Below are 13,212 nucleotides of genomic sequence, written 5' to 3'. Positions count from 1 at the left end.
TAAAAATTATTGCACTGGTTAGTGGGTTTGTGAATAATTAGGGAACAGAAACCCTTTGTCTTAACTTTTGGAACTACAATTTCGGCAGATTTGGTTGGGGGTGAGGTAACATATTACCTTGAAGCAGGAGAGCATAGGAGACAGTTTTGGTTATTTCCCACCCCACCCCTGCTAGTAATGATGTGCTTGACAGCCTAGTTTCTTTGCCTGCATATGCTACGCACCTCCCCTACTCCAAACAGTATATTAGCAACCTTAGAGTCCCCCTGAACCTCCCTCCCACCCTATACCAGGCTACTGGCATTCCCTTCCCTAGGAATGGTGTGAGTTTTCTCATCCCAGTACAACTACATCCCTTGACAACCAAGTCCTTCTTCTAAGTCCAATACACGAGGACCAAAACGATGATGGGTGGTGCCCCTGGAGTTATCTCACTCCTGGGCCCCATTGCCAGTTTTGATGGTGGCTCCTTCTCCAATCTGTACTCAGGATAAAGTTATCTTGTCACTTTTGCAAGTCCTTGTGAGCCCCTATTTTCAGTTTTTGGATAAGAGGCCAAAAATCTGGCAGTTCTGGCTTAGACCCTGTCCACCAGTAACCTTCCCACAATCTCTGGGTGGAGCCTCATGGTCTTCTAGCGATGCTGGCTGGAACCTCCTTGATATAAGACGAAGTTATATTCTAATCAATTGCAATTTCTTTGTGCAACTGAAAACATCTTAAGCTAACAAAATGTAATATATCAACCCAAACATCCTAATGCAGAACAGCACAATACACTATAGAGGCTCTCACTCTTGCTTTCCTGGTCACATGATCGACTCTAGCTGTGACTTCTTTGCCACTATCCGACATCAAGACAGAGTAGCACATTGCCAGTTGCTAGCACAGGCAGAGGCAAAACTGAACTGAAGGTGTGTCACTTTCATGCCATTAAAAAGCAGCAGTGTCATGAATTGAGGACCCTCCGTAGTCTGCATTTATCCAGGACAGGGTGAAGGGTATATACAACCTAGCTTGTAGTAGGACAAAAACTGACTTCAATGGCTCGAGAAAATACCTTTCGTGTATGGAAGGACCTTCTTGTGACAATCAGTGTGACTTTTGCATTTCAGTCTTTTGTGTCCTTTAGAATTTAACCAGATAGACAAATAGTTACCTTTATTGTAAAGTGAATATTTGGGGGAGCGCAACTTACCTATTATTAATGGCAATAAAGTTATGTAAAGGGTGAACAAATTAGCCATTCATATTATTGCTATGCTTATGGCATTTATGATATAGAAAATGGTGCTACATATTCAACAGTTTCCAGTGTAAAAGGTGATGGAGTGGAGTATGCTTAAGTATCTGTGGTATAGACATGATAATATGAGCGGATAGGAGGAAAGTCATCATTGTGCAATGAAAGAAATGACCGTGATTAGAAGAGAACTTGGGGAGAAGTTTTGAATAGGTTTTTCATAGGTGGAGAGGACCATGGGGTGGAGGTAGAGCAAAGAATTCTGGGAGAAAGAGACATGTGTCAGAAGCTTAGCCATGCCAGGGAGGTCACAAGCAGCCAGAGCTGTGACATCACTACCCATGTATGGAGTGAGAGGAGACAAGGGAGAGGGAAGGAAGTCACAACAGGCAGTAAAAAGCCACGCTGAAGAACACATCGTCTGTTCTCTACAAGCTGCTGATGTCATCGGAGGATGTTGTGGGGGAGGATGACAGGCCCCTTGTGGTGCTTTTCAATGATGGATGCTAAGAGTACTCAGGGTGAATAGGAGAAGGCAGGCAGGTTTCTAGGCAGGAAGTTGTGATATCTTGAATAAAGATAGCAACCCAAAGAACAGAGAGTGAATCTTGATGTAGAAGAGATGGGCCACTGACATACTGGATGTTACAGGAGACATTTTTATCATGTGTAGTCTTAAGCATGCAGGTACTGGAGCTGGGCAGACCTGGTCCTCCACTTGTGATCATTGGTGCACTGAAGACTGCCTTGAAGGCTCGATCTTCTAATCTGTGAAAGGGGACCTTTTTTTTTCTGATCGAATAGGGATGTTGTGAGCTTGAAGTGAGTTAACCAAAGTAACAGTCTGAGAAGGATGTGTGCTAAGCAAAAAGTGTAACAGTACACACCATGTTAGCCAATACCTTTTAGAATAATATTAAAATTACAAAATTGAATTATTCCACTGCATAGTAACAACAGTTATTTTTGACTAATTCTTTCTAGGTTTTTATCCAAATGATTTCCCATATCTCTGTAATTTCAGTGGATATATTCTTAATCAGTTTCAATGAAGGCATAGAAGCCCAAGTGAGCAGGCTTGCGTTTATTCAACAAGAATTCCTGATACACATGGCTTTAGAGACAATCTGGGTTGAGCAGTTCTGAGTTCTCTGTTCCCTAGAAGTTAAAATAATTGAAAAGGCATACTTTAAATAAATAATGTCTGGTCTATGACTGAATCAAGTGTCTACAGTTGTGGCCCAGATTAGATAGGAGCTAGAAATCCAAGACAGAATGGTTCTTCAAGTACAACTGTCATTACATCAAATCCATTCACCGATAGCCTTCAGAGTCCAAATGCAGATGCAAGATTGCTTTAAGATAATATTGCTTTTAGTGTCAACAGTTCCTAATTTCGAACACGTGATTCATTCAACAGATATGTCACAAACTGAAAGCAGGATAATTTTTTTGTAAGTTTCTTCAAGGGTCTTTATGACATAATTCATTCCTTAGGATTCAATTTAAAGATGATTTATTCTTTGTTAGGATTCAAAAGCTTCTGTTATTTAATCTGAGCAAGTGAAGCTATATAAACTAAGCATATTTCTTTGTAGAAACTGTGGAAACTGTTCTCCTTGGTGGATCTATAAAAGGAATTGCTTGGCCCAGGTCACGGAAGCATTTGCTGCTTAATTTACTTAACAGCATTTCTGGGGGTATGTTTTCATGTCTCATATAAAAACACATGTCAGACATGTTTATATGTTTTTGAAAAATGTAAAACAAATCTTGAAATGACCCGTTGCATGCATCCCTGTGATACATGCTTTGAGACTTTAAAAAAAAGCAGAGTGCTCCCCGAATGATATCGACATACATATATTGTCTTATTCAAGAATCTGTGAATGATTAGGTTTAAAGCAGACATTTTTAAAGTACAGTATGAGCAGGAAGAGAAGAATAACATTTGGAGAATAAAATTATAATATTTGAGAGTTTATGCCTTTATGTTTAAAAGGACTTGCATGTGGTAACTGAAATGATTGCTTTCGAAAAAACGGAGAAACTAGCAACTAGACCAAATAATGTTTTACAATTATTCTAGAAATTTGTTGTCAGAAAAGGAAACCTGGGTTTCATTTTTACACCCCTCTTCTTGTTGGGTTCGGCTTTAGATAACATGGGAAAAAGCCGTTTGCTTTTGCTACTGAAGTCTTATTTTGAAAGTTATTAGCATTAATTAGTAGTTGTTCTCTATCAGGTAAACTATGGCACGGGTTTTCTTTTGTAGTTTGAATTATAGGTAATTCTTTCTCAGCCAAGTCCCCAGCTTTGGAAAATATTTATTCAAAATGCCTGGAAACGGAGGAATACACATTAGTAATATTTTCCCTGCCTGGGCTGATATGAGTGGTTCCAACTTGGCCAAGCCACGCTATGCCCTGCGAACAGCACCCTGCCGAAGTTTTCATCCAAGCAAGAGAATTGCTCAGGTGCAAGTTCCGCTCTACCAAATATCTGTGCGTTCTCAGTACCTCTTTCTCTCTCCCTGTGTCTGTTTGATATGAAAGAAGCGGAGTGGGGAGAGCCCAAAGCACCCCCAGGTAGGGCACCCTCCTCTGAGCCCAGGAACTGGCACTGTCGGTTGTCCTCTCCTGGAAATGTGGCTGGGGGACCAAGAAAAAGGGATGCAGGGTTTGTGAGCCGACTTGGATAAATTTCAAAACCGCTTCGCATCTTCTCAGCCTGTTGCTGAAGTTCAACTGGGATCCAGAAGCTCAGCACCCGCCTCCCGTTCACTCGGTGCGCTATCCTGCCTCCCTCCCCGGGCTTCTTGGCTATTCGCCTATAGCTCCAGAGCCACTTGACGCACCTCCTGAATGCCAGGTGACCCTTAGCAAAAATCAGAACGGAAAACACCTACCCTGGTGATGACCAAAGGCTGGTTGAAGTCTATGCCCCCCGAGAGTCTGAAGCCCCAGGGCGCAGGGCCCGGGAGGACCACGTTCTGGGGCATGATGCCTTCCTGGGACCGGGGCGAACGACGGGTGCACACTGCGTGTCCCGGAACCGGACAACCCACTTAGTTCCCCAGGCTGCGACCTAGCTGGGAATGCTGCCTGGGAGTTTTATCCCTGCTGCGGAGTGACGTCACTGGCCTCCCCTCCTCCCCGCCCCCCTCCCACCAAGGAAAGCACCAACTTTGGAAGTGAGAGACAGCGCCTGGCCAGAGGAGCTCTTAGCTGGGTGCAGTCGCCCAGACCTCTCCCGGCTCAAAGAGGCTCAAAGAGGCTTCAGGTTTCAGCGTCCATCATTCCTTTAAGTAACACCTGTCTTATTCATGGTCTACTTGCCCAGCAGTGCACTTTGCTGGGAAGTTAAAAGCAATCAAACCGCACCCTTGGTACTTTCAATTAAAAACAAAACACGAGCACATCCAGGCACTTCGGAATGTAGCAGTTTTGAGTGCGTTAATATTTTCTTACTTCCTAACTTTTGGCCAAGTTAAAGTCTTCATTTCTTCGTCTGTAAAGCAGGAACAATACTCCTGTAGGAATGTTGCGAGAATCAGATGACAATACAGGAAATGTTTCGCATGGTATCCTTCACAGAAAAAAAAAATACCAAGTATTTCTGCAATTAAAGTATCTGTGCCTAATCAGGCATGTCTCACCTTGTGACCTAGACGTGGTTTGTTATCTGTGATGTTTATGCTTGCCGTTATCCCCTCTCGTGCCCTGTTACACCCCCTCCGCCCCCCAAATCTCACGATGATGTGCTAGGTAAGTTTTCTATTTGAGTTTGGGCTACGTTCATAGCTACCCCCAGATGCAGGTGGAGTGTCCAGGGTCTGCAGGTTGGACAGGACTGTTTGGTACACAGGGGTACGTGTGAGAATGTAGGATTTGAAGATCTCTGGTTGCTGCAGCCAAAATGAGGGTGTCTACAGGAAAGGGAACAATGGGACCCAGAGGACCATCAGACTGAGGGAAATGCCAGAGCCTCAGAAAGGGGTGACTGTTCGTTAATCACCTCTGTGGTCCAGGGGTGGTAACGATTGCTTTACCTGTGTCTTTGTTCGTCTTCACCAGGCCAGCAAATTGCTATGGTTAGTATCAGTTCTTAGGCTGGGAAATAACTTGTCTGAATGGGATTAGTTCACAGAAGATCACATAGCTAACACATGGTAGAAGTGAGAGAGACATCCGGATTGGCTCAGCCTCAGTGTCTGCCTAGTATAGGAAGGCAGGCCAGGGGTGTTTGGGTAGCATTCTGCTTTAGTTGTAGATGGAACCAAGCGCATCTGGTGTTACGGGCAGAATGTTCTGGTTCACAAGAAGAGAGGCAAGGATGTGGGAAAAGAAGCACGAGATGCTTAAAAACTCAAGGAAGTCTTGGACTTGATGTTCAATAGGATAGGGCCGCCCTGGCCCAAGAGAGCCGAGCACGTTCAACAGAACATTCTGCTTGGATGCACTTGGAGAAAAGGGAAAGGAGATTCGGGAATCTGTAAACAGAGTGGCTCAGTCTGGGAAAGTGTGGGTTCCAGAACCAAGAATGCCATCATTTTACCCGATACTGTGGTTTGTACAGGTCTCCGGGGATAGGTGATTTTTCTAGTTTTAGGTGTTTTCCAGGGCCCTCTATGTTGAGTTATCAGTAAAATAAACAATACATTCTGTTTATTTTTGATTACTTTGATGGGTGTATGATTGCAGAACACATTTCCTCTGTCAGTCAACGGCTAGGTTTTTGTACACTCCCACCCCCTCCCACACTCATGCACTCACAAGTGTGCACACACACGGTTGTTACAAAAAGTGAGGAAAATTACTTGATGCTGTGTGATTGTCATCACTGATTGTTTATACCTATCTTATGAACTGGCTTATAGGACAGGTTAGTTACACTATAATTCTTTGTCTTTGTACTAAATATTTGGTACCATTAAATAAGAGCTCCTTAAACTTTTTCACTAATCACTCATTTTTGTCTAGGAAGTTTTGTATCAACCTGAATATATATACACACTTACATATACACACACACACATATATACATACTCTCACATATACATAATACATACATATGCCTATAAATAATGTATATGTAAAATGGGTATACAAACCAAACCTTTATTGACAATAAATCATAAACACTCTTTGCTATATACTTTTAGGGAGAAAAGCAAGTTTACATGCTAATGGGAGGGATGTGCTTGTTTATCTTTACGTAAACATTTAAACCCTTACTAAATATTTTATATTGCTGGACATAGACTCTTTATGTTTTCCAGAGTCGAACATGATTTTGTTTTTAATAATTGTAAATGATTAGAACATCACTTGCCATGAATATGTAGGATTGAATGACACAGATATGTTTAGGGCCATGTCAGAAAGTTTTGGACATTCTGTACTCATTTCAAGCCAAAATTATTTAATAAATTTTTGTATCATTTGAGTCTGTGACTTAGACCACAGGTGTGTTATTTTTGTTTTATGTTCATTGGTGTTTTGCCTGCTTGTCTATCTGTGTGAGGGTGCCAGAATCCCCTGTGACAGGAGTTACAGACAGGTGTGAGCTTTCATGTGGGTACTGGGAATTGAACTTGGGCCCTCTGGAAGAATAGTCAAACAGTTGGTGCTCTTAGCCACTGAGCCATCTCTCCAGCCCCATTAAACTACAGTTTTAAAGATCAAATATCCTAAGATCTAGTTGTGTGGTCTTTCTTTTATTTTCATTTCCCTTTTCCCCCGTTGTAAAGAAAACAACAGAGCAATATTTTCTAGTGATGGAATGAGCATGAGGATTAAAGACTTTGTTTTCTATGATTAAACCATTATGCTTTTCTAAAAGCAGGAAGTTTTTGTAGAGTAAAAACGCTACAATCCACAGCTCACAATACACTCAAGCTCAACAGAGACATTCCAGGGAGTCTTCATTAGTGTTGGATGGCATGAGGGCATGTGTAGCGTAAGTACACATGTGTGTTCAGACTCAGGACTAGAATGAAGTCAGGAAATGCAGCATGGTTCAGCCCTTCCAGGAACATTCAGATTCATGGCATATTTGATTGCGAATTAATTTGGGGGGGGGCATCAGATATTCAGACAACTTTTATTGCTGCCTTTTTTGGTGATTGCACATTTTATTTCATGAAACCCATATGAGGTTACAGCAAACAGTTTAATAAGCTATGGTTTGAGAAGGGAGACCGCTCGACAGCAGTATTTGCTGTGTAGTTCTGAGGACTGGGGTTCAGATTCCAGCATCCACTCAGCGAGCTGGGCATTGGCTAATGCTAAGGCAGGCAGAGACAAGAGGATGGCTTGCTTGAGCTTGTTGGCTCCGAGCCTGTCAAGTAGATGCTATCACAAGGTTCAGGGAGAGACCCTGCCTCAAAGGAGCAGGCAGAGAATGATAGAGGACACACTACTGTTGTGGGAAGACCGCTTGTTGGTTCCCAGCCACTTAGTCCCGAAATAATCACACAGAGACTGTATTAATTAAATCACTGCTTAGCCCATTAGCTCTAGCTTCTTGCTGGCTAACTTTTATATCTTAATTTAACCCATTTCTAATAATCTGTGTATTGCCATGAGGCTGTGGCTTACCATATAAAGTTCTGGCATCCATCTCTGGCAGGGTTACATGTTTCTCTCTAACTCTACCTCCTTTCTCCCAGCATTCAGTTTAGTTTTCCTTGCCTAGCTCCGTTCTCCTATCTCTCTGCTGTAGGCCCAAAGCAGTTCCTCTATTAACCAATGTTATTCACAGCATACAGACGGGAATCCCACATCACACAACACCATTTTCTGTCCTCTGTTTGCATACACAGGTGTACACACACAAATGAATATTTTGAAAAAGCAGTTATGATGTGGATACAGGTGGCATTGATATGACATTTATATACTACACAATGGGTTCCTAAGACTTTGCAAAGTGGGGGTAGAAAAACATGGAATGGGCCGTTTCCCTCCATCCAGTGTGTTCACTGAGGTCAACAGGTGAATGTTCAGAGAGAACTGTCCAAGTAGAAGTGACCAAAGCTGTACATGATATTTTCTTTTTCTTTTTTCTTCTTTTTAAAGGAAACTGCAGAACACCAAATTTGTAAGTTTTTATTTATACTTTTAATTTTTGTTGATTTTTTTCATACAATATATTCTGATTGCTGTTTCTCCTCTCCCAGGAATATATATGGAAAGGCAAGACACACAGTACGTTAGGAAGGTACAAGTAATCCCTCACAGCTAGAGGTTGACAAAGGTGAGAGACACAGCACAGGTGGCCAGGGTACCCAGAGGCCACACCAGAGGGGATTTTGTATGGTGAACTAATATTTTTAGCTTATTCCATCAGAAGTTTTTGAAGAGTTTTAAGCAGTGGTTATGACAATTAATTTTATACTTACAAATATCATCATTGCTATAAAGCAACATCATGACAATGGCAAATCTTATAAAGAAAAATCATTTAATGAGGTGGCTTACAATTTTAGAGGTTTATTTAGTCCATTATCATCATGGTGAGACCTGGTGGCATGCAGGCAGACATGGTGCTGGAGAAGCTGAGGGTCCCACATCTTTACCTGCAGGCAACAGGAAATGGTATGTCTCATTGGGCATGGCTTAAGCATATATGACACCTAAAATCTGCCTCCACAGTGATGTATTTCCTTCAACAAGGTCACACCTAATCTGTCAAGGCCACACCTAATCTGACAAGGCCAAACCTCCTAATAGTGCTTCTCCCTTTGGGGGCCATTTTTATTAAAGCTAGCATAACGCAGGAGTCCACATGAAAGTTGGTACAGTAGAAAGGGGACAATGTTTGTGGGGTGTACAGGATGGGAAACAGTGGAAGAGTGTGGGAATTCTTAAGAGGTCTATTGACATAGTCTGGGGACAAATTTCACACAGGGATTTGAAGAGTATAAGAGATTTGGCTGGCTCTCAACCTGACATTTGGGCTTTACATGAATGGTAGAATTTTTAGTCAGGAGAGACTATGTAAGAAATACAGTAAGATATTTTCACTTTAATTGGGAAATGGTAGATTAAAACTTTATTTTGATTGTACTGATTTTGAAATGCCTGTGGAAGATCTGTGCCAGGTGGTTTCCTGGCTAAAAGACTAAGATTTGGAAGCAGATTGCTTGGGCCACAGAATGGCTCCATCGTATTTTCTGGGTGACCTTAATGTGCAATGTTTAGCATCTTTTTGTAGCCAGTGATGAAAGGTATAGAAGGACAATTACCATATGTCCTCACTCAGATGTAAAAACTATATAGGCTGATCTCATGGAAGTAGAGAATAGAATAGTGGCTTCCAGAAGTTGGGAATGGAAATGGTACTTGGGTTAAAACAAACAAACAAACAAACAAACAAAACAAAACAAAAACCAAAGAAACAGAAAAGAGAAGAAGTTCTAGTAGTTTATGATACAGTGGGGTGACTACATTTAATAATGGCTTATTATATGTTTCAAGATAGCTATATGAAAGGATTTTGGTGCTTCCAAAGCAAGCAATGATTGTTTGAGATGATAAATATATGCTAATTACTGCTATTTGATCATTATATGTTGAATACATGTATACGTTACAGTCTCCTGTAAATATGTACAATTATTATATACCAATGGACATAATTTAAAAATATTACAGTTTTGACTTTCTAGTGTTGCTATGGTCAATACTCAGAATTTCCTCTTAAGAAGTGCCTGTAATTATATCCTATTTTTAGATAAAATAACAAGAAACACCACCACCAATAATCAGTTGGAAGCATAAACCTAGAGTCAGGCTTGCGATGACTATTTTGAAGTCACATATGAAGCCATGTGGCTGTCATATGTCCTTTACAAAGCAGTTGCACGTTAGTCTTCATTTCAAGGGATGGTGTGTATGTCCCCTCACTATAAACTTGAAGCGATGCATGACTCATGTGTTACAGGTGAACATGATACTGTGTGACTTCTGAGGCTAAGTCAGAAAATACCATGCAGCTGCTGCCCTGTTAATTATAACATCCTGGCCTCCAGTCCCAAGCTAGTGCGCTGCAGGGCAGTCTAGGCTGCATGGAGAGATGACGTGTTGGAACACAGTCTGGTCACTCCAGATTAGGTACTAAACACCAGTAAAGAAGGTTCCTCTCTCTCCAGTCCGTCCTAATCCATTTGGGCTGCTATGATATAAAAACACGGACAGGGAAGCATAACAAAATACTGAGTTCTATTTCTGGAGCCTGGGAGTTCAAGATCAAGGTGTCAGGAGATCTTGTGTCTGGTGAGGGGCCTCCTCCCGGCTTGCCAATGGCCTCCTTTTGCTGTGTCCTCTGCTGTACTTTTTGCTACTCACCTCCTCTTTTTCCAAGGACACTGATCTCAGTGTGATGCCTCCACCCACAAACCTCATCCAAACCCAATTTCCCCTCAGAGTTTCTACTTTATAGTATCCATAGTACCACTCCATAAGATACAAATATCTGGGGTGGCACACACATTGTCCACCCACAAGTTGTCCCAATCTTGGGTCTTCTTAGCTTAGGCTCAGATGGTTTGAATAAAGAGGGCTCATTCTCACTGTACCCTTTCCAGATTCTTACACCGCAAGTGTGTGGGAGGATAATAAAATGGGTATTTTTTAAGCTTCTAAATATTAGGGTAATATTCTTACCCAGACAATAGCAGCAGATGCTGGACGAGCTTGCTCCCAGGAATTAGGTATGCGGGGCAAGAACAGATGTTCACTGATTTTAAAAATGGGGAACAATAGAAACAGGAGCATTTAAAGTACGGGAAAATAAGAGGAACATGGATGATGAGCTCTACAGTACTAACATAGGGACACTCAAGGAGAAAAGTTCAAACATCATAGAATGCCTGACGGACTTGACAACTCTGAGGTTACTGGAGGGTGCAGAGTCAACAGGATCGTGAGAACAGAGGGAGTCTGCCATGGATTGAAGTCTAGGAGATGGAGAGGTGAATGCAAGAAATGCCTTCAAGACTTGCTAATGACGGGAAAGGGGGATCTGGAAGTCAGCGATGGCTATGTTGGTCAAAAGGACTCTCCCTCCCGTCAATGAGTGCACGGTAGGCTAGAGTTGGAGACAGTCAATGTATTGATTAGGATCCTACACTAGTGTTCCCCTAGGATAGAGCCAAAGAACTAATAGATGGCTTAGAGGGACTTTAATTGCCTGACACAGGCCACAGATATCCTGTTTGCTCCCAATACCACAGAGCAGTCACTCCATAGACTCGCGGGTGGAGTGCACTTGGATTTCTTTACTAAACTGCTCCATATAGTACTTAAATTGACTCTCTTTTTTCCTTCTTCATTTTCTTCTTCTCTCTGCTACCTACTATTTGTGTGTGTGTGTGTGTGTGTGTGTGTGTGTGTGTGTGTGTGAGAGAGAGAGAGAGAGAGAGAGAGAGAGAGAGAGAGAGAGACAGATGTTAAGGGAAGAGTATAGATTTGTTTAAGTTTGCCTTTTCCCCTTATCCAGATCAATTTTTATATACATTAAAACAGATTAGATGCCTATCAGACATGTAAACTTCTATATTCTCTATTCAAGAGATTCGAATTGTAAAGCCAAAATCCAGCGTGGGTGGTCTGTAGACCACACATTAAGAAACTACAACTGGCCATTACAAACAATGCTGCTATGAACATAGTTGAACAAATGCTTTTGCGGTATGATAGGGCATCTCTTGGGTATAGTCCCAAGAGTGGTATTGCTGGATCCTGAGGTAGATTGATTCCCAATTTCCTGAGAAATCGCCACACTGATTTCCAAAGTGGTTGCACAAGTTTGCATTCCCACCAGCAATGGATGAGGGTACCCCTTCCTCCACAGCCTCTCCATCATAGGCTATCGTTGGTGTTTTTGACTTTAGCCATTCTGACGGGTTTAAGATGATATCTCAAAGTTGTTTTGATTAGCATTTACCTGATCGCTAAGGAGGTTGAACATGACCTTAAGTGTCTTTTGGCCATTTGAACTTCATCTGATGAGAATTCTTTTCAGTTCAGTACCCCATATTTTAATTGGGTTAATTAGAATTTTAATGTCCAGTTTCTTGAGTTCTTTATATATTTTGAAGATCAGACCTTTGTCTGATGCGGGGTTGGCGAAGATCTTCTCCCATTCAGTAGGATGCCCTTTTTGTCTTAATGACAATGTCCTTTGCTTTACGAAAGGGCTGTATTCCTGAAAATCTCCCATACCAACAGCCCAGAGTTGAGCACTGGGCTGTTTGTCGTGATGAGATGGAGACAGTTTTGGATCTGAGATCTGTTGGACTGGGAAGCCAATACTTCCTTTTCACCTCCTCCTTCAACAATTGACCACCAAGGAGCACCTTCCTTGAGAATAGCCACTCTCGGTATTGTGGTATTGTTTATGGCTTCACCTCCCTCAACTCCGCCGCTCTGTAGCTGCATTTGCATGTACTTGCTGGACCGGCTGGATAAACCAACACATTCAAGAGCCTGGGCAGCCAGCCAAGGCTCCCAAGCCCTTCCCTGCATTGTGCCTGACTTCCTCTTTGGTAAAAGCCCATGTGATTTTCGTGCTTTGGAAGATTTGGACCCTTGTGAAATCTCTCCTGGGGAATTAGCCACACTGAAATCCATGCTTTGTCTCCCCTCCGTCTTGGCAGGAGCCTGTATTCTTTCATTCCCATGTCCGCTCGCTCCTGGAGACGGTGGGATGGTTCAGCTCAAGTTCATTTGGTAGTCTTCCCTGAATTGTTGTTGAGTTTTCCCACTGTTTGTGCTGAATTAACTAATGACAATCAAGGGAGTCATTAGGATGCTGGGGGACATGAATTGGAACTTTGTGGTGTGAGCAGGGCCCTCTTTGACCCACCAGACCCTGTTGCTGAGGTGTCTGGCTGCGGTGTTAATAATAGCTCACTTGCTGACTGCACAGTTGTGAAGAAAGGTGTGTGTGTGTGTGTGTGT

The 13,212-nt window shown here is 42.2% G+C and overlaps 1 protein-coding gene across 2 annotated transcripts in view; it reads right to left on the bottom strand.

Annotated features, from left to right (window-relative positions):
• The window catches only part of Pdlim3 (PDZ and LIM domain 3), a 32,450-nt gene extending 28,128 nt beyond the window's left edge, over positions 1–4,322 (bottom strand). For both annotated transcript variants that reach the window (XM_005362571.2, XM_005362570.2), the window contains exon 1: positions 4,152–4,322. In XM_005362571.2, coding sequence (XP_005362628.1) covers positions 4,152–4,244 — 93 coding nt within the window. In that variant the 5' untranslated portion in view covers positions 4,245–4,322. The remainder of the gene's footprint in view (positions 1–4,151) is intronic.
• Between the last annotated feature and the right edge of the window lie 8,890 nt (positions 4,323–13,212).

The sequence above is a fragment of the Microtus ochrogaster genome, linkage group LG7_11 (assembly GCF_000317375.1).
Source record: "Microtus ochrogaster isolate Prairie Vole_2 linkage group LG7_11, MicOch1.0, whole genome shotgun sequence".
Lineage (NCBI taxonomy): Eukaryota > Metazoa > Chordata > Mammalia > Rodentia > Cricetidae > Microtus > Microtus ochrogaster.
Note: the sequence above shows the minus strand (reverse complement) of the source record. Positions and strands in the feature narration are given on the sequence as shown.